Source organism: Pan troglodytes, chromosome 2, assembly GCF_028858775.2.
Source record: "Pan troglodytes isolate AG18354 chromosome 2, NHGRI_mPanTro3-v2.0_pri, whole genome shotgun sequence".
NCBI classification, from domain to species: Eukaryota; Metazoa; Chordata; class Mammalia; order Primates; family Hominidae; genus Pan; species Pan troglodytes.
In genome coordinates, this window is record NC_086015.1 from 111,751,233 (window position 1) to 111,778,027 (window position 26,795).

The 26,795-nt window shown below is 39.1% G+C and overlaps 1 protein-coding gene across 1 annotated transcript in view; it reads right to left on the minus strand.

Moving 5' to 3' along the window:
* MYH15 (myosin heavy chain 15) overlaps positions 1-26,795 on the minus strand; it is a 135,153-nt gene that overhangs the window by 37,792 nt on the left and 70,566 nt on the right. Inside the window, exons 22-28 of the mRNA XM_054680862.2 lie at positions 25,735-25,990; positions 22,114-22,356; positions 20,830-21,006; positions 18,643-18,788; positions 11,786-11,876; positions 9,447-9,836; positions 2,044-2,170 (exon numbers count right to left, since the gene is read on the minus strand). Coding sequence (XP_054536837.1) covers positions 2,044-2,170; positions 9,447-9,836; positions 11,786-11,876; positions 18,643-18,788; positions 20,830-21,006; positions 22,114-22,356; positions 25,735-25,990 — 1,430 coding nt within the window. The remainder of the gene's footprint in view (positions 1-2,043; positions 2,171-9,446; positions 9,837-11,785; positions 11,877-18,642; positions 18,789-20,829; positions 21,007-22,113; positions 22,357-25,734; positions 25,991-26,795) is intronic.

The window sequence follows — 26,795 nt, forward strand, 5'->3', positions numbered from 1 at the left end:
TCCAAAAACATCTTATTTAAAAGGATTCTGAAGAAATATAAATCCACTAGCTGGTTGAGACTAATACATCACGTATATATCACATTTACTATTGGTTTCCTCTGAAAGCAGAATATGGTAAGCTGACAGAACAGGGCATGAGAAAGAAACTTTGGTGATAGCCACCAACAAAAACAACAACAACAAAAAAAACAAAAAAATAAATAAACAATCTGGAACGTGGACCCAGTGAGGGGAGGATAGGCTTGAATAAATTTGTACTTCTAATTTAATTTACACAAAAGCCAACCAAAAGGTAAAGTTAAAAAAAAGAAGAAAAAAATCCTGCAGCCTAAGCAGAATTATCATCTCAGACCCACTTTTATTTTACTCGCTACCCACTAATTTCCTCATCAAAAAAGTGAGTGGAAAATTAATGCCAATAACTAGGGGTAGACAGCCAATGCCTATCAAAATAGATTTTACACAGCACTTCCTTTAGGGCCAGACATCCAGGTATTCTCCAGCTTTGTGTCTGGACTGTGGAGTCTACATACCAACTAAATCCTAAATAGCACAGATCAAACTGGGGGCTTGGTAGCAAGGCCAGGTGTCACACACCCTGTGGGCAGTATAAGAAGAGCCCTATTCAGAGTCCTTAATAGAACCAAAAACATTTCCTTCTTCTAGATTCCAGGTTTTTAGTTTTATCAACTAATTTTTATTTAGCTCTGACCCTAGATTTAGCATCTGGAAATAGAGGTGTCTACTGGAGGAATTGTGTTATATGTAGCCCAAATGTGTTCATTCTCTTTTTAAAACTGTGTGCCTCTTAAGCATCAAGAATACATTGTTTATTTTCATTGACCTAAGAATTCTATCTCTCAGAATATATTACTAAAACTGATTTTAGTTATAGATAAACATCTAGCCACATGCTATTCATAGCAGAGAGGCAAGTCAAGTTGCAGGCAAGGTTAGGTTTAGTCAATCTCAATGAATTAGAAGCAGTCATTATAAATGACCGAGTATGCAAAATAAAAAAGCTTATGATAAATTGAAAAAGAAAAACCCCCAACAGATTGCTACAATGTAATAGATTGGAAAAACAGAAAAAAAAAATCTGCAGTGGTTGATAGTAATGAATAAACTATGGGACATTTTTCTACTTTTTATTTATCAAATGTTTATGGAGGATCAATAAATGCCAGGCAGTGTTCTAGATGATTGACATACATCAATGTACAAAGACCCTTGACCTCATGGAGCTTATATTCTGACAGATGGAGACAAACATATTTATTGTGTCAAATATGTAGTTAGTTTGAACTTAATAAATAGTATGAAAAGAGAAGCTCTTGAGGAAATGAGTTGACAGTATTCAAATGTCACCTTCTCAGCAGGGCCTATCCTGACTTTGCCCAGATCTCCACTTGATTAACTCTTATCCCCAAGTCTTTCCAGAATTAATAAGGTGTTCCAGGCAGAGTAAACAGCTAGGGCAAGACTCTAGGGTGGGAGTATGCCCGGGGTGTACAAAGCACAGCATAGAGGTCGATGTGGCCAACGCAGATTGAGAGTAAGGGCAAGTAGGAAAAGAGGTCAGAGAGAATGGGGTCCAATCATGCAGGCTCAGGTAGCCGGCTGTACAGACCATTGGTTTTACCAGGTGTAAAGAGAGATGTAGATTCATTATCCAAACATTAAAAATTAAAAAAAAATTTAAATATTCAATGAGGTAGAAATTGTAAAAATGTCATGACTAGTAGACTGTGGATTGCCCCTCCCATCCTTTGATCTTGAGAGTTGCTTCTACTGATGGCATATTATTATAATTTTCTACTTCTTGGAAGGGAACTAGGCAGGGGTTCCCAAGTGGCACAGAGGTAACACTTCCTAGACAAGAGGCATGTGTGTGGCAAAGCTGTCTCAGAGGCTGCATTCCTCCCCTAGGATCTTCAGATGCCCACTCAGCCTCGGTGGGTAGTTCATTATCTCAGTTGTGCCTTCATGAGTCTGCTGGGATTGAGACTTGCCTATGAGTCAAGCAGCATACTTACTTACCACTCTCACTCCACAGCTTTGTCTTTTGTGCTGCCAGGTCATTTGCCAACTGAGTCACCTTATCTAGCTTTGCAGTTGCTTCATGCAAGCTCTCTTCATATAGAGTACAGAGTTTCTCAGCATTTGCCTATAAGTTGAGAAAGAAGGGCTGGTCAGGGCTCACAGAGGATACTCTGAATCAGCTGCACAAAGGAAGAGGGGAGGAGTGGCTCCGGGGATCCGCATGCTCTCTTCTGTAGTAAAGAGCTCAGCCAGCATTGGGAGATCACATCTTCTGATTTCAGCAAGCACAATTAACTCTAGGGTCTGGACCCCAAGAGGCCTAAACTTTGCAGAGTATAGGTGTCACGGGAGACACCCAACTTCCTGGGTATTAGGATCCTTTCTAGAATTATTTACTTTTCTGGAGAAGGAAACATGTCAAACACTAATGAGATACATGATCCTTTTCTGACAGTACATATTTAACTGTCTTTTTCACTAGAATATAACTCTCATGAGGGTAGAGATCCAGTTTAAAGATATACCCCCTATTGTATAGAATAGTGCCTGGCACATAGGAGAGCAATATGCAAGGGCGGAGGGGCAGAGGAAGGGGAAGGAAGAGAGGTAAGAAGGGGAAGGAGGAGGAAGGAAATCTAGAAGGCTGCCCAAGCAGGATAGAAGAAAGGGATGGATCTAAGCCGCAACAGCCTAATAAAAAAATGTGAGCTGCCAAAGCAACTGTACCCTCCTGATCACTATGGCTACAATTTCAAGATGACCCTGTTGGGTTAACACTTCAATCCCCAAACCCAACTTCTCAGAATTGGCTTTTCATGCCTGGAGAAAAAGATATGACATTGGCCTTTGCACTTTTACCCAATTAAAGTAACCAGTCTAATCGCCAGACTCTTGCCACACTCTGAGAACTCATGCTAGTGGTTTTGAGACCCAAGATCCTCAGACGGGACTAAGAGTTGCCAAATGTAAGATGAGGTATCCCCTTCACATACAAACTAACTATAGTTTGCATTCTTATTATTTATATGGTCAGAAACAGTAAAATTACATTGGTGGTGGTCTTCCATGGTTCTACAGATTTTACATAGCTGTTTTGATGAAACTCATGTATAAATTATCTTTTTATTATCTTTTTTTTTTTTTTTTTGAGACAGAGGCTCACTCTGTCACCAGGCTGGAGTGCAATGGCACCATCTTGGCTCACTGTAACCTCCACTTCCCAGGTTCAAGCGATTCTCCTGCCTCAGCCCCCTGAGTAGGTGGGATTATAGGCATGCGCCACCATGCCCAGCTAATTTTTGTATTTTTAGTAAAGATGGGGTTTCACCATTTTGGTCAGGCTGGTCTCGAACTCCTGACCTTGTGATCCACCCGCCTCAGCTTCCCAAAGTGCTGGGATTATAGGCGATCTTTGAATGCCTTCCATCTGCCCCATCGTGGGTGATGATGATGATGACACTATTAATGATAATAGCAGCAGCAGTTAATTTATTGGGTGCTTGTTACATACCCAGCTCTCTTCTGAGCTCTATGTTTTAAATCTCAATTAATACAGCAGCCCATGAGGCCTTTGTCTGTACAAAGAAAGTATGCTATGGAAATGGAAGAACTGGGAGACAAGAGATTACACCAATGAAATTTTGAGAAAACAGTGAGGTCTGGTGAGATGATGAAAGCTGATGGTGAGCCTAATAGTTTTCAGTGTTAACCTAATTGTTATGATAGAGCAATGGCCAAAGGACCAGGAATATTTCAAAGGTGATGCCAGGTTTAGTCCTCTGGAAAACTTCTGTATCAGCCAAAATCTCTAGCTGGAACCTACACTCTGTTTAAGATTGCTTCCTTCATGCTATGTTGCAGGACTTTTCCTTAGTTCAGCTAAAGATGGGGTTCTTTGTCCCCGGCCACAAAAAATCAGGCTCACAGACAATTTGAATGGTGAGTAAGACAGGGTTTGATTGGGTGAAAAGGAAGAAAAGGGGGAAACAGGGACTCTCACAAGGCCAGAGTCCCTGCTTGAGCGCTTGCCGCCCGCAGCTTGAATCCCAGGTTCCACACAGGAAGAGGAGGGGCCAGGCTCCAACCCAATGCAAATGGCGTGAAGTTTCCGAGGCTCCACTCCAGTGGGCAGGCTGGTCGGAGTTTCTCCAGGGACCCCCTCCCACCTGGCTGTCTCACTTACTAATGGCTATTCTCTGAAAGACTACTGAATTATGTCTTCTTATATCTCCAATGCAGTGTTATGTAGTTCCAGTTCGCAGATGTCCTACAGCACACCCAAGCTTAGTAGAAACAGACTTAACAGAGATTCAATGGCCAGTTTCTCGAACGATGCCATCAGCCTCACATAGGTTAGAGCATTAATGTTAAATGCCAGACATGCTCAATTGTCCCCACTCTCCACTCCTAACTAGAAGAAAGCTATAGTAGTGATCAATGTGACAATTTTTAGGTTGTCTGCACAGTTTCTAATTATATGTTGAATTTGTTTGCTCTCACTTCTGAAAATGACTTTGACAGTCAAAGTTGGCATGCTCATTTTCTTCCTCACGATATCTCTCAAAAGTTCAGATTGCCTCTTTCTACAAATGAGAAAACTGAGCACCAGAGAGGCTAAATAACTAGCCCAAATTCACACAGCTAATAAATGTCAGAATTGGAATTCGAACTGAAACTGCCTGTGCAGATGCACACACACACAGAAAATGTCAAATATTAGATTTCTAAACATCTGTTGTATGAAGTGGTGATAAAGGAAATATTAAGGATTAATCGACTTGATGTCCTAGGTGGCCCAAATTGTCATGAATCCTGGGTTCCAGAGGAAAATGGATAAAAATAGGATGATTATGAAAACCATTTTTATTTTATGATGTCTCCAATAGTAAATGACCTGTTAACTGAGCCAGGAGGAACATATCCAGGTGTGAAAAATGGCATCTGTTTAGGGCCCTGAATATGCTGTGCTATGCACCTGTGTGCTTAGGGTGAAAAAGCACGGATCTCTACAAGACAACTTAGTCAATCGTGCGTGGAAATGGTAAGAAAAAGAGCCAAAGACTTCCCAGTTTTTCAAGAGAGGTCTCCACGTGGTGAAGGCCAGCTGGGCTGTGTGTATCTGTAGAGTGGGCAGCCCACTTGGACAGATAGAAAAGGCACTTGCCCTTAGGTATAGCTTCACATGGTAGGTATCCACATAGGCACTGCTAACCACTGGTATAGTGTTTCCATGTATAAAGTATTTTCATAAACAGGATCTGCAAAAAGACAATTAGATTATTTATCTAACAGTGGCCTATATGGGGATATAGCATGCAAAAGAGTTGCACCCTCAAAAGAATTTTTAATTTAAGCATAAGGATAAGTGGTATGTTTTGATACCAGGGATGAGAAGGTTAATAGAATAAGGCACATTTATCTTATAGCTGATTCTTAAAATGATGCATAAAAATGCTGCCTCCCAGAAATGCAGGGACCAATGGGAATTCAAAATAATCAAGATAATTGTGAAATTTCCTGTAACTTCTAAATTGCCCTGAGCCTCTCTGTCAGCATAATATGCTTTTGAAAATGCTTCAGTCTCCACTGTACCACTGAGCATTGGCATTCTTGCCATTATAATTCATAAAATGATAAAGTAAACAATTCAAGGAACAGTTTAGCCTAATGTATATGCCTATGAGAGTTAACAGAAACAATTTATCATGCCAACAAATATTTAAAGCAGCAACAGGACATGCTCACCAACAGACATACACAGGATTTGGAATTGGAGTTCATCTCTTCCACAGAATTGTGTGACCTTGGACAAGTCACTGAATCTATGAGCTCCAAGAGGTATACGTAAAAGTTGATGCTAGTAATTGAGTGCAGAGACTCTACAAAGCACTGTAGTAAACATGAAAAATGAGACCTAGTTTCTGCTTTCAATGTTAGCAAAGTTAAAAGACTAGATAATGCATAAGTATAAAGAGGGACCCCAAAAGTGCTACAGGAACTCAAAAACAGGTAAGTCTTTAATGCAGGAGGTTGAACTTGAGCATTCCAAAGAGAATTAGTTTGGAAAAGGCAGATTGGTGTAAAAATGAATATTTGTTTAAAGGCAACCTGAAATGGAAGGTCCATGAAACAAAGCAATGGGATCTAAAACTGGCAAGACTGGTTGACTCTGATCAAAGGTTACAAGGTACCTCGAAAGCAGAACTTTGGAGTTCATTTTTAAGCAGGGACAAAATTCAATAAATCCGTGCTTTATGAATATTCTAAATACTTTACAAATATTAATTTGGGCATATAAATATAGGATGGTTTGAAAAAAGGAAGACTAGAAGCAAAAAAGATAATTTAGGAAACCACTGCAGTAATCTACTTAAAAAGTAGACAGACCTACATGGGAATGGGAATGGAAAACTATGAGATGGTAAAAACCGACCTGCTGCAATAATTGACTGAAAAGCAAATAGGGAAGAAAGAAGTGGTTGAGACTTAGAACCTGAGTTATAAAAAGAAACCAGGTGCCAGTGACAGAGATGTTCAGAGGAAGTGCCAGCTTCAGGAGAAACAAAGACACATGGCAGGGATTAAAGAGTAAGGAGGTAGTGAGATACACACCTACTGCTAGAAAAAGCCTATATTCCCATGAATGGAACATTAAGAATCCTTCTGATGAGGGCTCACAAGAAGAGGAGAGCTGTAGAGAGAGAATTAATCTTCTTAGAGATAGCTGGATGGCTGTGATTACAATGCTGGTAGTAACACGGACAGTAAAGGCAATTCTGCTGAGGTCTTAAATGGAAATGGGGAATATCCTATTGGAAACTGGAAGACAGACCATCCTTGTTACAAAATGCCAAAGAACTTGGCTGAACTATGCCCTGGTCCCTTGTGGGAGGCAAAATTTAAGAGTGATAAACTAGGATATTTGGTGGAAGAAATCCTTAAAGAAAGTGTTCAGGGCTCCATGGCTTCTCTTGATTGCTTAAAACAAAATATGAAGAGAGAGAAATAAAGATGAAATGTATAATCAAAGAGAAGCAGAATTGAAAGATTTAGAAAATTCTCAGCTTGGCCAGTTTGTGAAGAATAAAAAAGTATTTTCAGGAAAAAAAAAAAAAACCCTAAGGACATAGACAACCAAACATTTGATAAGGAAATTAGTAGGGATAGAAAGAAGACAGGTGTTATTTATCAGGACGATGGAAGAATTACCCTGAAGGCATTTCTGAGACCTTTGTGGCTGCCCCACCCACAAAGGCCCAGAAGGCCAGGGCCTTGATGGAAACGTGATTTCAAGAGAGGCTTCCCTTGAGACCTCAGAGCTTGCTGCCCAGGGCTGCCTCAAGTCTTTGCTCCCCACATGCCAGTTCAGTGCTCCTCTGCCACTCAGGCAGGCCCAGGTTCAGCTCAGGTCACCACTCTGGAAGGCACATGCTGTAAACCATAGCAGCATCCATACAGTGCTAACTCTGCAGGAGATATGGAAGCATAGCTCCTCCACCTAGATTTCAAAGGATATTTTGTAGAGCCTTGGGGTTCAGCCAGAGAATTGCCATGGAAGCAGGACCACCACAGAGAGCCCCCACTATGGCAGTGGTGGTACTGTGAGGGCAGAGCTGCCCCCAACACCCCAGACTTGTAGAGCCACCAGCATGCAACACTAACCTGGGAGAGCCATAAGCACCCAACTTCAATTCCTGAGAGCTTCTGCCAGGGGGGGCAGTGCTACATGGGGCCCTGGGGACCCAAACTCCACCCCAGTATGTCCAGAAGGTCAGACATGGAGTCAAAAAGATTATTCCCCACTTTCAAGATTTAATGTTGTTTGCTTTGTTTTCTGTTGGGCTTTTCCCTTTGTCACCTCTTTTTTCTTTCTGATTTCTCTGTTTTTTGGAATGGGAATGTCTATGCTATGCCTGTTCCACTATGTTATTGTGGAAACACATAACTTGTTTGATTTCACAAGCTCACAGTTGGAGGAGGAATTTGCCTCAAGATGAATCATGCCTTGAGTTTCACTCCTATATGATTTAGATGAGACTTTAGACTTTTGAGTTGATGCTGAAATGACTTAAGTCTTTGGAACCTATTGAGGTAGAATGAATGTATTTTGCTTATGTGAAGGACATAAATTTGGGGGGCCAGAGGTAGAATGCTATGGACTGAATATGTCCCCCTAAAATTCATATGTTGAAAGAATGGCCAGTGTGATAGTGTTAGATGGGGCCTTTAGGAGGTGATGAAGTCATGAGGATAGGGGCCTTCATCAATGGGACTGGTACAAGGGAGCATCTGTCCCTTTCCCCTTTTTGCTCTTCTGCAATGTGAGGATGCAGCAAGAGGCACCATCTTAGAAGCAGAGAGACCTCACCAGACAATAAACCTGCTGCTACCTTGATCTTGGACTTTCCAGCCTCTAGAACTGTGAAAAATAAATTTCTATTATTTGTAAATTACCCAGTCTGTGGTATTTCATTACAGCAGCAGGAATGGACTAAGACACACACACACACACACACACACACACACACACACACACACACAGAGAGAGAGAGAGAGAGAGAGAGAGAAAGAGAGAGAGAGAGACTGTTTCTTTCTTCTCAGTATGGTATTTAAAAGGAATTAATATTAAATATTTCAGAAACCACTCCACATCACTGAAGATATTCTACATTTTTCTGACCATAGTCCATGGAGATCAAGCTTTATTGTCAGGCCATGTCTTTCCCAGATGACTTTATAAAATCTGCTCACAAGGAGAGAAGGTTGCAGCAACTAGCCATTTGCTCTGCTTAATCTAAAGCAAAGCTCCTCTCAACTACCAAAAGAAGGGTCGCTGATATCGATGATCTCATAGTAACCATTTGACATGACAGCTTGCAGCATATAGGCTAATAGGCTCAGTAAAGAAAGAACATGTGATGAACCTTTCTTATAGTACTGGCTGATTAGAAAGATGCCAGAGGACTTGAGGGAGAAAAAGTTCCCTCCTCTCAGCAAAGCTGTTTGTGTACACCATTCATTCAGATAGGTTCTAGGAGTATCCAGGCCATCACTGAGGAGCACTTATAACAAAAGTCATTCTTCAAGACAGACATAGATAGTGGCCTCAGATTTCTAGCTCACTTACTTGTGCAATCACTAAAAAAATCCATAAGGAACATGGATTTGAATTCTTTTAAAACCAGAAGCCACTGTCAGGTCACATTCAGGTGATGGCTGTGTGACCTTAACAATGACCACTAAGGTCAGGCCTGATCTATTCCGTCCGAAGGACTATAGTCTTCATTAGAAAATACACTGAGTCACTAAGCTGGCTTATTTTTCTTTTCCCTCCCCTCCCATTTCTTCCCCTCCCTACTTCCATGTTCAGAAGACCATGAGGATGGCATGGGAGTATCTACCTTAGCTCTTGTCATCTGCTCAACACGGGTCAGGAGGTCATCTACTTCTAGCTGCAAGTCACTCTTGTCTTTTTCCAGTTTCTGCTTGACCTGCTGTAGATTTTCTACCTGGCCCTCGAGCTCAGCCAGGCTGTCTGCATGTCTCTTCTTCAAAGATGCAGAAGTTGCCTCAAAGTGTAGAGTGGCCTCTTCCATGTCTCGGCGCAGCTTCTGGAATTTGGTTTCCTGTTTCTTAGTTATTTCCAGCTGAGCCAAACTGGATCCTCCTACCTCCTCCAGCCTCTCATTCAAGTCAGCCAGGTCTTGGGTGAGGTCAGCTCTCTCCCTTTCCAACTTGGCTCGAGTGGTCCTTTCAGCTTCTAGTTTCTCTTTCAAATCCTTTATTTGAGTCTGCAGCAAGAAATAATTTTGACTTTTACTAAGCACTTGTAGCAAGAGCTTTACTCTATTTTTTTTTAATCACAAAGCTAACATGAAACTTTTGGTTACCAATTTATAACTAAAGAAAACAGAATACACAGAAGTTAAGTGATTTGCCCCAATTCAGTACCAAGACCAGAATTAGAATTTGCAGTTCTGCCAAATTTTTCAGCCCTTGATGATGGGCAAGCTCATTAAATTATATAGACGGAGGGGAAAGCTTAGTAAAGAGCACTTCCCAAAGAAACAGGAAAATAGCTTTCATATGACCAAAAAAAGTGTTTAAGAGCATTTATAAAAATTGGAATGGTAAATTTTATATACAAAAATCTTCCTCATTTGAAATTCGTTTATCTGATCTCAACTATCTAGGACTTGGGCAAAAATCTGATCAATAAAATGAACATCTTCAAGTTCAAGCAATTTAATTGTAAGAAATAGCATCAGTTTAATTTTACACACAATTCTAAAAAACTTGGTTACTTGGTTTTCTAGTCTGCAGGAGATTTCAAGGAAGAGATTTGAAATAACAAACGAGAGCTGGTGAAGGAATGTGGACTACTAAAGCGAGTAGAGATACAGTATCATCAGAGGCAGGATTATTGGAAAAAGAAGTGACAACAACTCTCAGAGCCCCAAGCCCTTTTAGTATAGGTCAAACAGGTCTACAAATCCTGAGAACATTACTGTATTACAGTACAATGAAGCCACTGATGTTATTATCATCACCTTAAGTAATTAGGCATAGATTAGGATAGGGGAGAAAACAAGATAGAAACTGTTTTAGAATATGTTTTCCTTTCCATTAAATAAGACTACCGTGGCTTAGAAAAAACTAATTTCTAGATTATATCAAATAAGTAGTCTATCAGTTCTATAGATGAGGTATGACAGAAAAGGTGCTTAAAGAAAGTATGATTTCCACATTCAAGTAACCATGATCCTCTTCCAACTGGTTATCATGGGATCCAAGAAAATATTTATCCCAAATAATACCACCATTGAACCAAACATTTCTGAAATGTTTTGTCAGAAATAATCTTTAGAGAACTTTTTGAGTCATCAAGGTAAGGAAATTTGTCTTTTGGATATATAGAAAAGTTTGTGTTTTTTTATTTTATTTTGGATAAAGTCAAGAGTCATTTGAAGACAAGCCCGATGAATATGATAACCACTTGGAGATTAATAGCATGTCTGAAACTAAAATGTTTACAAAACATTGAGACTGGTTTTCTTATTTGGCTCAAAATATCTCAGAAGATAAATATCAGAAAGACGTTCCAAAATTATTTTGAGTCATGGTTATATTACTAAGATATTTATTTAGCTCCAAAGGGAAATTATCCATCTAAATGTGTACGTGTGCATTTGTGTGTAAAATTACTTTATAACATGGTCATATGCTATAAAACTCACATGGTCTAAAACTTATAAATAGCTATCCATTATCAAATAATGTTTTGAGGCCACAAGTACCTATAGAACTTACTGATTTTCAATCACCTTCTAATCACAAAGAATAATCATCATAAAAATTAAATTGCTAACACTGAATGCATACCATGGGTCAGGCACTGTGCTTACTACTTAAATATATTGTTGTATTTAGTAATATGAGCTCAATCGTTGCCAGAAGGATTCATGAGTGAAAAAACAAGTTTTGGATTTTAGCACAATGCCTGGTTCACAGCAAACAGTCAACCAATTAGCTATTCATTTTTATTATTCTCATAAGGAAATTTAAGCTTAACTCCATCTGTGGAATGCCACAATTTCCCTTCTTAACCACTGTTCTTTTCTGCCTCTGCCTGTGGTTGGCTAAGGGTATGAATACCTTGGCAGAGAATTAGTCATTGAACCACCAGTCATCACCCATGGATCTAAATATAAATACACAGGCATATTTGATAATTGATTACCTGAAGCTCTTTAACCGTCTTCTGAAGCTGAGCTACCAGGCCTTTCTCATTCTCCACTTTTGAATTCATCTGACTCATTTCTAATTCTTTTCTGTTTAGAAAAATATATCAAATACAATTGTTCAGAATAATAACATTTTGTTTAAAGTAGTTAGAATTATAATATTCCTAACACAAAGAAAAGATAAATGTTTGAGGTGATAGATATCCCAATTACCCTGATTTACTCATTGTACATTGTATACAGGTATCAAAATAGCACATGCACTCCAAAAATATGTACAATTATTATATATCAATAAAAAAACACAACCAGGCTTTAACCAAAAGTAAAAAATACCATTTTGTTTAATTATGTTTTAAATTATAGATATAACACAATAATTCATTCTCATTTTAAAACTTCAATGATTATACTTACATCTGAAGTTTTCTTGGCTATGATACCTGATAAGGTTTGGCTGTGTCCACCCGAATCTCATCTTGAATTTCCACATGTTGTAGGGGGGACCCAGCGGGAGGTAATTGAATCATGGGGGCAAGTCTTTGCTGTGCTGTTCTTGTGGTAGTGACTAAGTCTATCTAACAAGATCTAACGTTTTATAAAGAGGAGTTCTCCTGCACAAGTTCTCTCTTTTTGCCTGCAGCATCCATGTTAGATGTGACTTGCTCCTCCTTGCCTTCCACCATGACTGTGAGGCCTCCCCAGCCACATGGAACTGTAAGTCTGTTAAACCCTTTTTCCTGTATAAATTACCCAGTCTCAGGTAACTTTTTTTATCAGCAGTGTGAAAACGGACTAATATAGAAATTGGTACCAGTAGAGTGGGGTGCTGGTGAAAAGATACCCAAAAATGTGGAAGCGACTTTGGAACTGGGTAACAGGCAGAGGTTGGAACAGTTTGGAGGGCTCAGAAGAAGAAAGGAAAATGCGGAAAGTTTGAAACTCCCTAGAGATTTGTTGAATAGCTTCGACCAAAATGCTGATAATGAAATGGACAATGAAATCCAGGCTAAGGTAGTCTCAGATGGAGATGAGGAACTTGGGAACCAGAGCAAAGGTGACTCTTGTTATGTTTTAGCAAAGAGACTGGTGGCATTTTGCCTCTGCTCTAGAACTTTGTGGAACTTTGAACTTCAGAGATATGATTTAGGGTATCTGGTGGAAGGAATTTCTAAGCAGCAAAGCATTCAAGAGGTGACTTGGGTGCTGTTAAATGCATTCAGTTTTGTTTTGTTTTGTTTTCAGACTGAGTCTTGCTCTGTCACCCAGGCTGGATTGCAGTGGTACAATCTTGGCTCACTGCAACCTCCGCCTCCCAGGTTCAAGCAATTCTCCTGCCTCAGCCTCCTGAGTAGCTGAGACTACAGGCTCATGCTGCCCTGCCCAGCAAATTTTTTGTCTTTTAGTAGAGGAAGGGTTTCACTGTGTTGCCCAGGCTGGTCTCTAAGTCCTGAGCTCAGGCAATCTGCCCGCCTTGGCCTCCAGAGTGCTAGGATTACAGGCATGAGCCACTGCACCCTGCCTGCATTCAGTTTTATAAGGAAAGCAGAACATAAAAGTTTGGAAAATTTGCAGCCTGACAGTGTGATAGAAAAAAAAAAAATCCCATTTTCTGAGAAAAAATTCAAGCCAGCTGCAGAAATTTGCATAAGTTACAAGGAACCAAATGTTAATAACCAAGACAACTGGAAAAATGTCTCCAGGCCATGTCACAGGTCTTCACTACAGACCCTCCCATCACAGGCCTAGAGGCCCAGGAGGAAAAATTGGTTTCGTGGGCTGGGCCTAGGGTCCCCGTGCTGTGTGCAGCCTAGGGACTTGGTGCCCTGCGTCCCAGCTGCTCCAGCCATGGCTGAAAGGGGTCAACATAGAGCTTGGGTCATAGCTTCAGAGGGTGCAAGCCCCAAGCCTTGGCAACTTCCACCTGGTATGGAGCCTACGAGTACACAGAAGTCATGAATTGGGGTTTGGGAAATTCCACCTAAGTTTCAGATGTATGGAAATGCCTGGATGCCCAAGCAGAAGTTTGCTACAGGAGTGGGGCCCCCATGGAGAACCTCTGCTACAGCAGTGTAGAAGGGAAATGTGGGGTCGGGGCTCCCACACAGAGTCCCTGCTGGGGCACTGCCTAGTGGAAGTGTAAGAAGAGGGCCACTGTCCTCCAGATACCAGAATGGTAGATCCACTGACAGTTTGCACTGCGCACCTGGAAAAGCTGCAGACATTCAACACCAGCCCATGAAGGCAGCCGGGAGGGAGGCTTTACCCTGCAAAGCCGCAGGGGAGGATCTGCCCAAGACAATGGGAACCTACCTCTTGCATCGGTGTGCCCTGGATGTGAGACACGGAGATCATTTTGGAGATTTAGGATTTGACTGCTCTGCTGGATTTCAGACTTGGATAGGGCCTGAAGCCCCTTTGTTTGGGCCAATTTCTCCCATTTGGAATGGCTGTATTTACCCAGTGCCTGTACCCCCATTGTGTCTAGGAAATAACTAACTTGCTTTTGATTGTACAGGCTATTAGGCAGAAGGGACTTGCCTTGTCTTGGATAAGACTTTGGATTGTGGACTTTTGAGTTAAAGCCGAAATGAGTTAAGACTTTAGGGGACTGTGGGGAAGGCATGATTGGTTTTGAAATGTGAGGACATGAGATTTGAGAGGGGCCAGGGGCAGAATTATATGGTTTGGCTGTGTCCCCATCCAAATCTCATCTTGAATTTCCAGGTGTTGTGGGAGGGACCCTGTGGGAGGTAATTGAATCATGGGCGCAAGTCTTTCCCATGCTGTTTTCGTGATAGTGAGTAAGTCTCTTGAGATCTGATGGTTTTATAAAGAGGAGTCCCCCTGCACAAGTTCTCTCTGTTTTTGCCTGCCGCCATCCATATAAGATGTGACTTCCTCCTCCTTGTCTTCTGCCATGACTGTGAGGCCTCCCAAGACATGTGGAACTGTAAATCCATTAAACCCTTTTTCCTGTATAAATTACCCAATCTTGGGTATGTCTTTATCAGCAACATGAAAACAAACTAATGTCATACCCAATCCCTGCTTTCCCACTAGAGGAAACTACCATTATCCATTTAGTGTAAATCCTTCCAGAAATTTAAGTACTGACATATGTTTGTGCTTACATGTGTACATGTAGCTGTAGAGTTTCATTTTCCTTACTGTGATAGAATATCACATACATTTGCATGTATAGATTAACAACTTGATTGATATTAATATATTATTACATTAAGATATTGATAATAGCATTTATATTAAATATGTATTTAATATTAAATATTGTTATATTTAATATTTTAAATATATTATTGAATTGAGAATGGTTTTTTTTTTTTTGAGTTTCACTCTTGTTGCCCAGGCTGGAGTGCAATGGTGTGATCTTAGCTCAGCTCAATCTCTGCCTCCCAGGTTCAAGCAATTCTCCTGCCTCAGCATTCTGAGCAGCTGGGATTACAGGCGTGTGCCACCAAGCCTGACTAATTTTGTATTTTTAGTAGAGACAGGGTTTATCCATGTTGGCCAGGCTGGTCTCGAACTCCCAACCTCAGGTGATCTGCCCACCTTCGCCTCCCACAGCACTGGGATTACAGGCATGAGCCACCACACCCAGCCTGAGAATGTATTCTTATCAATATATTAAGCTTAAAAATCTTAAGCTATTATATTTTAAGCTAATTATTATATTAATAACATATTAATTCAATAATATATTTTTCTACACAAGCCTACACAGAGTACTCCATTTAAAAATTAACTATGACATAATATTTCACGATTTAGACATTCCTTAGTTTGAATTTCACAATTAATAAGCACTTAGGTTTTCCTTAATATTTTGCTTTTACAAATCAAACTATTCATAATCATGCCCCTTGTATACATGGGAGTGTTCCTCTAGAGTGGATACTGAGCAGGAAATTACTGGGTAATGTATAGGTGAGTGCTAAAAAAATAAGATACCCCTGTCCCTTGCTTTCCATTAGCAGTGTGAGATCATTGCTTCTCTACATTTATTCTTAATATCATACTTCTGAAATTTGCTTAGAAAATAGATTACTATTTCATTGTTTTATTTTGAATGCCCTCGTTTACTAGTAATGACTGCATCTTGTCAACTATTAGTATTTTTAAATGGCCAGTAAACCAAATGGAGCACCTGTGTATGTTCTTTGCCCATTTTTCTGTTAGGTTTGTTCATCTAATTATTGAGTTATAGATTTTCCTTGGATTCTTGACATTTTTTATATTTGTTACAAATTTTTATCTCACTTTATAACTTGTCTCCATTTTATTTGTGTTGGCATTTGCCACATGTTTAAAATTTTGATGTCAAATATATCAATGCCTTCCTTTTGTCTTTGGCTTTTTGTGACTTGTTCAAGAAGACTTATCCTGTCAATTTCCTAAGAATTATTGACTGTATTTTATTCTAATTTTTTAAAAATTGTGGTAAGAACACTTAACATGAGCTCTACTCTCTTAAATTTTTAAGTACAAAATGTAGTATTGTTAACTACAGGCAAAATGTTGTAAAGCAGATCTCTAGAACTTAATCATCTTACATAATCAACTTTATACTCATTGAACAGAAACTCTCCATTATTTCTCCCTCCTCCCAGCCCTTGGCAACCACTTTTCTATGAATTTGTTTCTATGAATTCGATTATTTTAGATACCTCTATCAGTGGAATCATGCAGTCTTTTTCCTTTTTGTGACTGGCTTATTTCCCTTAGTATAATGTCCTCCAAATTCATCCATGTTTTTCCACATGGCAGGGGTTTCTTTTCAAGGCTCAATAATAGTCCACTGTGTATGTATATTTTATATACATATGTATGTATATTTTATATACATATGTATGTATATTTTATATACATATGTATGTATATTTTATATACATATATGTATGTATATTTTATATACATATATGTATGTATATTTTATATACATATATGTATGTATATTTTATATACATATATGTATGTATATTTTATATACATATATGTATGTATATTTTATATACATATATGTATGTATACAGATGTATGTATGTGTGTGTTTGGGTTTTTTTTCATTTTTAAGTTTATTTTTTATTTCAATAGGTTTTTGTGTATATGTATATACACACACACACACACACACACATCACATTTTCTTTATCCATTCATGTATCAGTGAATATTTAGGTTGCTTCTATATATTGGCTATTGTGAATAATGTGGCATCTTCTAATGGTTTTATGGCTTTGTTTTGACATTGAGTTCATTAGCGCAACTGAAGTTTGTGTTTATAAATTGTATGAGGTAGCAATTTCTCTCACCTCAGGAAATTAATAGCTAATAATTCCAATACCATTTAAGTCTCTTGTCATTGCTAATTTGAAATGCCACCTTTATCGCTTATTGTTTCAGATATACATAGGTCTATTTAGGGGAAAAGTTTTATAATAAAGTTACAACTTTTTAAAAATATGGATTTCTAAAATGCCAGAACTCGTGACCTGTGGCCTACACAACATACAGTATCATTTACACTTTGCTGGTTATCATTTGCACTGAAACACAACTTCAAAATTGAATGCTAAGGGAACTCTATCATCATTTTGCTTTAATTATTCCATTCCATTCATAAGGTCGCTTGTTTCATCGTTTCTAAACACCTATTAAGCCCAGTAACTTGTTAGCAGAATATGAGTCAAGCCTCACCAAGAGCATGTATAATAGCATATGTATATACCAACAAGAAAGCCAGACGCTCACAGCTGGTCACTGGACTCTCTTCCCTCTTTCACTGTGGGCCTCAACCATTGATATACTACTATCTTTAATGTGGCCTTTTTTGAGACAGAGTCTCGCTCTGTCGCCAGGCTGGAGTACAGTGGCATGATCTCAGCTCACTGCAACCTCCGACTCCTGGGTTCAAGCGATTCTCCTGCCTCAGCCTCCCGAGTAGCTGGGACTATGGGCGCATGCCACCACGCCCAGCTAATTTTTGTATTTTTATTAGAGATGGGGTTTCACCATGTTGCCCAGGATGGTCTCGATCTCTTGACCTCGTGATCCACCCACCTCGGAAACCTGACCCATCTTACTCTTCATCCTCACTGTTTTCTTCTCTTATTTGGTATAATCTAAATAAATTGAAAATCCCTAATGGTTAAAAGAAAAAAAAAAGTCTAGTTAAACAGAGGAAGATGACAAAAGGGAGAAGGTGAGAAAATCCATGTCACTGACTAGTAGAACTAAACTGAGAAAGCCAAGTTGCCCTGAGTTCTTTGGGGTGTAAGGAATCCAGATGAATTGAAAGTTTCCATAATTTTCATCATTTTCGTGGCTTGTTTTAGATTTTAAGGTTTAATATTTATATAGTAAATTATTTCACCAAATTCCTATATAAATATTAAGTTATGTCTGGCAAACATATATTATTGAAGTAATCTGAGTATGTAAGTCTTTACATCAGGATCAATTTTTTTTTTTTTTTTTTTTACATTTTATGCCATTGGTCTCGTCATGAGTAAAAAGGAGAGTGTCATTTTTATTTTTTTGACTTATAGCTGCAAGTTCCCAATAGTTTACATCTCATATACCTTACACCATTCTTTCTCATTTGCTAGTCAGATATTTTCTGTTACGTCCTTCTAGATTATGCATCTGGTCTCTTTACAACTATAAAATAAAGTCCAGTAAAGAAAAAAAAAAATTGTTTCCTAGGCTTGTTATCCTTGCCTTGGGTCTTGAGCTATCTGGCCCTGGAGTCCTAAGGATAAATGAAATGAGAAAGCTGTTCCTTCTAATATAAGGTCTCCAACAATCTCATGTCAACAGAAAGGTGGCTTACTTCCTCAGCTCTTCTGCCAGGTGTCGCTGGCTGCTTTCCAGGTTCTCCATACTTTCCCGATTCAGCTTTAAATTGCCCTCCAGTTTGTGCAGTTCCCTTTCACAGTTCATTCTCGCTTTTCTCTCCTGCTCAAGGGCACCCTCAAGCTGACAAAAGGAAACATTATTTAGCTAAATAAATAGGTAGAGTTTATACTTCACTAGATGTGTTCATTAACCACTTACCTTCTGGAAAAAGAAAGAAAGACACAAGCACAAATTCTATAAATGATGCCCAGTAACATAGATATTTCCAAATAAATATTGCATATGTCAATAGGTTAACAAAAGAATCCAGAAATCACAGGGATGGAAGAAAACTAGAAATAACAGAATATGAGTTCTGTCTTAGGGAAGGAACCAACAAGAAATGGCCAGTGAGCCCTTGATTGATCGTTTTCCAATGATAGGAAGCTCACTTCTTCACATGGCAGCTCATTTCACGGGTGGATAAGTCCATTTACTTGGGAGTGCTTCTTCATAAGAAGCCAAAATATTCCCTGTAAATTCTATCCACAAGTACAAGCTCTGCTCCCTGGAGCAACACCAAGCAAATCAGTTTCCGCATGATCATCCTTAATAATTTGGAAGAACCCCTTGGCATCACTGGCCCATTCAAACACATTCTCACACGTCATGATTTCCAAGCCCCGTCACCACCTTGGTACCCTCTTCCAGTTCATAACATTATGTCATATTCTGGTTCCTCACTAAATGTTCCCCATCAGAACATTCCAGTTTTGTATGGATTAGTATTGCCAGGAATTATATAGAGGTTAATTTTCCAGGAAGCTAGATAACAGTCACAATATGGCTTTTTATTTATTGATATGTTTACTTTAAAACAATGGAAGATATCCTCTGTAACCAGCCAAAGAGATGAAATTCAAATTGGGAGGGAGGGAGAAATTCTGGAAAGGATTCCAAATTCATACGTTGAAATCCTAATTCCCAGTATGATGGTGTTGGGAGGTGGGCCCTTTAGGAAGTGATGAGGTCATGAAGGTAGAGCCCCCATGAATGGAATTAGTCCTTATAAAAGAGATCCTGGAGAGCTCCCTTGTTCCTTCTGTGATGTGAGGACACAGGGAGAAGTCACCCTCCATAAACCAGGAAATGAGTTCTCACTAGACACCAACTCTGCTGGTACTTTGATCATGGACTTCCCAGCCTCCAGAACTGTAGGAAATAAACTGCTATTTATTTGCCACCCAGTTTGTGGTATTTTATTATAGCAGCCTGAATGGACTAAGACACCAGGAGAGAATAAGTGTGTGGGTGGGTGTGTGGGTGTGGGTAGGTGTGTGTGATGTGCATATATAAGCACACAAATAAACACCCAAAAATCCTTACGCTGAGGCTTTGTGAGATATGTAATTATTGGAAATAGGAACAAATGTAACACAACGAATAGATAATAGAAGAAATTTATATAGAGGCAGGAAGAAAGAGCAGCAGATAAGAAGAAAAAAAAAAAACCTAACCACTCTTGTCAACAATTTTATAAAGGCTACACTTTGGGGACTACTGTGAGCATAAATGCATACACTATGTCAGCTGGGGTGGGAAAAAGGAAGAATTATGAACCCACACATTGAAACTGGTGTGAAACAGCTTTATTTCACAGGGCATTTAGAGGCAAAATAGGGGCATCATCTCTAGAATCTTAAAAGTATTTTCCAATAGTGTAGGTAGAACACAACTTGTGGCTCACATATCTTTCAACCATAAATAAATCTCAGCACACCACTGGAAACACACATGGCCTTTAAAACTAATCCTTCAACACTAGTGTCAAATAGAGTACCAGCATATCTGTGGGGCAAAATACCAGGTTCTGTGGGAGATATGGGGAAAAGCCAGTCACCTAGAGTGATAACCCTTTACGATTCATCTTAATGTTCTTTTTCCATTGCCCAGGGTTGAATGAAAATTGCATTTAAAAACTGACAGATTATATGCAGAGACCTCTCTTATACTATCATGGTTTTGTGTATAAGAAAAAGAACCCTTTTATTCTCAATAATCAGGAAAACAAACTATGCTACTAGGTTTTTCTGAAACTGTCAAGATAAATTAATGAAGTAAAAACTGGAGTTATGTATATATGTAGACAGATAGATAACTAACCAGATACACCGTTACTGACCTCATCAACTTGCTGTTCCAGCTTCAGATTTGCTTTGCTCAGGCTGCTGAGCTTCTCCTCCTCCATGTGCAGGTCATCCAGGGTCTGCTGATGGGCCTCCTGCACAACCTTGGCTGCTCTGTTAAGTTTGCTGATATCCTCATTTAGAAACTCTACTTCCTCAGTCAAGTTCTTGACCTGTGGGAAGAAGATGACAGCTTCATTAAAGCCACTGCTGGAAAGTTGGGCATAACACTGAGAGTCATTTCTCTTCTGTCGTCCAAAACTACGCATGAGGTATCCAATGTCACAAAGAGCTGTATTTAGCCAAATTTCTGATACACTTTCAAAAGCTACATTTAGTTTTTCTCCCACAAAAATAATCTGTTATCTGTCATGGTGAGGAAATGGAGTATTCTGTTTAAACATTAATATGGGTAAATAATTAACATTATTTATGATTATTTAACATTATTAATATGAACTAAATTGCATGGCCAATTTAATTCACATTATTATATAACAGTAACAACACTAAAAGCAATTGCAATTTCTATTGAGGAGTCATGGCATGTACTGATTGTGTTGTGCCTCAGTATCCCAAGAAAGTGGCAGTTAAAGAAAGGTTCCAGCTGATAAAACATGCAAACATGGAAGTTGACTATATCAGGCCCATGTGCTTTTTATGAAAGGGAATCAATAAAAATAAGAGTGCTATTTAATAGCCTGCCAAAATTACGGTGTCACTTTGGAGATTGTGTATCAGAGGCTTGATGCGGACTCCTCACTGTCCTCAATCCACACACAGATGCGCAAGTTAAAACCCTCAAACAAACTCTCAGCCAAAACAAACAAAACATGAAAGCCCTTAACTAGAATTAAAGTGACATCTTCAAGGTCAAACTCCAAATCAATGACACAGCTGGGGACTCAGGCACATCCCAAATTATCTTTTAGCAAACCATATCATGCTCCCTCTCCTTCCAGAAAAAAAAAAAGGGTTCTTACAGGCCCGATGAAACCATTTTACTCTATCACAGAGTTCAGATGCAATAGGATTGAAACAAATGAAAATGTTTCATTTGGGAGATTAAATAAGGTTCCATAAGTTCAAATTGGAAATCTGAATTGGGACAGCATAGTTTATCAGACTCTGTATTTTGTGCCAGTTCTGACTCTCAATGCTGTAAAGTTGCAGGCCACTGTGTTAATTAACTTGAATAAAGCAAGTCAGATACCAAAACCTGATTTGAGAGTGGAATTCTGGCTGCTAGGCCTTCTTAACTAACATTATGGAAAAAGTACCTTGTGCTCTGTAGTACGCTTCTCCTTCTCTGACTTCACCAACATAGTTTCCAGGTCATCGATTTCTTTCTTCAACTCAAAACATTCATCTTCGAGTTTCCGCCCCCTGGCAGTCAGCTCAGAATTTATCTCCTCTTCTTCCTCCACCCTCTCCGACAGCTCCTTTACTCTGGCCTCCAGCTGGATCTTGGATTTAATCAGCCACTCGCACTGCTCTTCAACATTTGCCAGTGTCTCTTGCTCCTGCCATGATGAGGAGAAAATTGTTGCCAACAGCTGGAAGTAATTTATCAGCTAGGCGAAAATGCTGCTTAACACACAGCAAAGAGATAATTGCCTGCCCTCTGCCCAGCACTTTCACCTACCTTTCCTAAACAGCTGCAATAATATTCCCAGGTCCCTGATCCGATCACTGAGAAGTGGAGAAGTTGCTTGTGTTTGGAGGTGCTTTCAATCTCTCAGGCCAATTCAGTAGATTAGATTACTTCTTCTAAAGCACTTAATAGAATCCTGGTGGCCTAAAGGAGCTAGCATGCCTCCAAAAATCAGTGGTGTGCTGCTTAAACCACAGCTTCTGGAAATATCCATGTAGGCACAGAGTTTGGGGTTGATAACTGCTCAGGAAATCATCTTTTAAGAAAGCAGAGTTCCCTCTGAATATTGCACTATAACTGTTATAAGTGCATGGATGTACGTGTTTAATATACATCTCTTCTAATAAATTGAGCTGAGTCATATGTTTTTTAAATTCATAGGCTAAATTTAGAATTCATAGGGTTATTTGCAAGTCACTAACTACAGTTCACTGTTATTTCCAACTAAAATTTTTGCCTCAATGATTCTGCCAGCACGGAGTTACACAAAGAGCATGTGGTACTCTTTCATTTATCCTTTCACAGGCACTGCCTCCAGCTCTTACTGGGTGACCCATTGTTTCTGTGTTATGGGTCAAGTAAAAAGCAAAGGGGCTTTTTACTACAGAGCACCTTTCATAACTTTAAACCCCTCTAATTTGTCTTCTTTATTGGCTAAATAAAACCTCTTCTTCATAAGCAAGTTCTTAATTGTTGCGTGTCTTGCTGTAATATAACTTTACATACATTTTCATCTTCCATCTCGAGACCTCACCTATCCTTCATAATATGCCAGTTTGGGCAACATATTAATGATCCATTTGCCTCACTTAACTTGTGTCTGCTAATTAGATCAAGAGTCGGGGGCTGGGGGGAGGTAAAAATCCAGGCTATTGGCCTCTGAGTAGCTCCTGGCTGGAGAATGACTGCCTACCCAGCAAACGGGGCTCAAAGAAGCACAGATGGAGAGAGGTATAGAATAATAAATGTACAACTTCACTGAAAACCCCAGAACAGGGGCTAAATAGAAAGAAGTATCAGGACATTTAGGAAGGGTCAATGCAAATCAGAGAAGCTTCCAATGTATGGGAAATAATGGGGACATTTTATCTTAGTTCACCCCAGGTTGACAAGCAGAACAGTTTTTGCTGCATTCCATTCAGCCTGTATACAAGACCTGTCACCATCACTGAACAAAGAGGACAGTCCAATCGACCATCATTGATCTCTTCATTAAACATGACAGCAGGATTTGGGGGCTGAGCAATGGTGTATCAGTTTAGCAGTAGGAAGATTCTTTCCCCAATGGCAGCTCTCTGACGTACTCACAATGTTAATTGGAATGGGGTCACTCAGTTCTGTTGGAATTTTGACTAAGCAAAGAAGGATTTCAAAATATTTCTTTTTTTTTTTTTTGGATTCTTTTGTGTTTAGCTTTCTCCCTTAAAATAAATAATCATAAATAGATATTATATATAATAATATATAATGATAGCTCTGTCAACTTCTTAATCACAGTTACAATCTGAACTCATCTCAGCCTTCTTGGGTTTGCTCTAGAGTTTGCTTCCATGTGTTTCCCATGCTCCCTACAATGATCTTTGACATGCATATCAAGCTTTTGTCTACCATGCCCTACACAAGCTGGATCCATTTCTATCTCCTGCATCACCCCAGGTAGCACCGGCTACTTTCCATCAGTAGGAAGAATGATAGAAACTGGGAGGCCAGGTCTCAACCAAAGTTACCTATTCCCTAAGCCAAAATATTTTACAAATTGTGATTCTTACAGTTTCTTACAGTAGCTTTGAAATGGGGCCCAGGAATTTGTATTTTTAACAAGCATACCAGGTGAGACTGTATACACTGAAGTTGTAGAATCACTGCTATGTTAAATATGTATCAGAAATGGGGGTTTGGGTGTAAAGTCTTACATAAAATACAGCCTGTTGGCATGCTGGTAGATAATACAGCTCCAAAATATTAAAAAGTAATAATAATAAAAGAATAACTTGTGTCAGTCTGAAAGCACTAAATTTTCTCTGTTTTTAGTAGAGTTTAAAAATAAGAAAAACTGTTGTTTCTTGTTTAAAAAGCAAGATAAATTATATTTGAACACAGCATTTTTCAACTTAACGCTGTGCTAAGTAAAGTATTATAAAGGTGGTTAAAATTTCATCCTGGCCCTTTGGGCTGTTTCAGGATCACAGTAGTCCGAGAGCTAGGGAGGAGTAACATGAAAGAGAGTGAGTAATGATACGTTAGCATCATACTGTAGACAGAGGCTTGAATGCCAAAACCAGGTGTTTGGAGTCTAAAAATGTATGTATTATATGATCTGAGGGTTGCTCACCCATGAAGCGACATGATGCTTTTTTAAAGACAATGGTTCTTAATCTGGACTGGATATCAGAGTCACCCATAGAGATTATTTGGACCCACACAGAGTCTGCTTAATCAAAATATCTGAGAGTGGAGTCTAGGCATCTTTATTTTTATTTTTTTTAATGTTTCACAAATAAATTTGATACAAAGCCAAGGTTAAGAACTGTTTTAAAAACTCAGCTCATTGAACAATGAGAACACATGGACACAGGAAGGGGAACATCACACTCTGGGGACGGTTGTGGGGTGGCGGGAGGGGGGAGGGATAGCATTAGGAGATATACCTAATGCTAAATGATGAGTTAATGGGTGCAGCACACCAGCATGGCACATGTATACATATGTAACTAACCTGCACATTGTGCACATGTACCCTAAAACTTAAAGTATAATAATAATAAAATAAATTAATTAATTAATTTAAAAAAAAAAGCTCATTAGTAATGTTGATTTGGACCCAGGAAGGGGAAGCAGGGAGACCAAAATCAGGATATCCGACTAGAAGCACACTGCAGCATTCCTGAAGATCTCAGTCAAGCTTTTCTTGGGACCTACTAAAATCCTGTCTGCTGATTTGCTAATGGGTCATGGGCTACATACAAACTTTAAATTAAGACCCAGAGCTTCCTGGCCTCCATGATGTGCTATTATACAGTAAAAACCCATCTGATAATTTGTCCCTTTTTAAAAGACATCTTGCCAATTAAATCATTTCACTATGAAACAGGGTATCTCTTTGTTTTCATTGTCTTTGGTTTTATAAAATCGTTTGGTGTTTGAAAACCACATGCATCTATTTTTTTGTTTCCGTGTCAACACTGCCTGCTTAACAAGGGAGTCTAATAAAAACTTGATTTAAAGAACAAATGGTGGGGCTACTCACAGCCTGAAGCTGAAGAATCAGGTCATTTTTTTCCTGAGTGAGGGATACTTGCTTTGCTTTCAGTTCCTCCCTCTGAAACTCTGATTTCTCCAAGGCTTTCTGTAATTGTGCACACTCTTCCTTCAGTCCAGCTATTTCTTCTCCTACTTCTGAAGATTTAACAAGAGGCTTGATCTTGAAGAAGAGCCTCATCCAGGGCCAGTTCTTCACAGCCATGAAAGCTCTTATGTTCCATTGGATCAAAATAAGTGCATCCCTAAATCAAGAAAGAAAAAAGAAAAGCAAGTTAGCCCTGACTATAGGAGAATTAGTTCCCAAATTAAGATCCTCAATAAACACATATTTTTAGGAGTCATAAAAAATTCTTATTAGTCTTCAAAGCACTTTTATATCTGGACTTTCACTTGATTCTGGCAAAAACTCTCCAAGGGATATCTGGGGTTAGCAGAATTATGGACTAGATATCCTAAAAATGTTCCTACCACAAACATTCTTTGAATGAGAGCTGAACCTAAAGAGAGTAAGACATATAGAAGGCACCAAAAACTTGAACAATAAGTGAATGCATGCATAGCTTGGCCATCTTTATGGAAGGAGGAAACAAGTCTTGGTATTGTAAGAGTTTGTATTTTCATATTCAAATGGATAAAAAGGCAAGGCAGAAACCTTCAAAGAATCTTACCCTTAATAAAAAGGAGGACTGAAAAATCCACCTGCCAGCAAAGAGAGATATCAAATTAAAGCACATCTGATTTGGTGTGAGTGAAGACAAATCCTGCTTCAGATTTTTTTTTAATGATCCAGTACCACTGAAGTATTTAAGGTCTAAATTATACTGCCTGAATGATACACAAATATCCAAGAAATTAGCACAGTGATTTTTTTACTGATAATAAATACCTTTTCAACCCTTGGGGTAGGAAAATACAAAATTACACTGAAAAAAAAAAATACCTTAAACCCAAGCACCAGAAGTTCTCCTACATAAGGCCCCCTGAAGAGGGCTTACAATCCAAAGTTACAAAACACATATAGGAAAATGAAGTTGAGCACATATAATA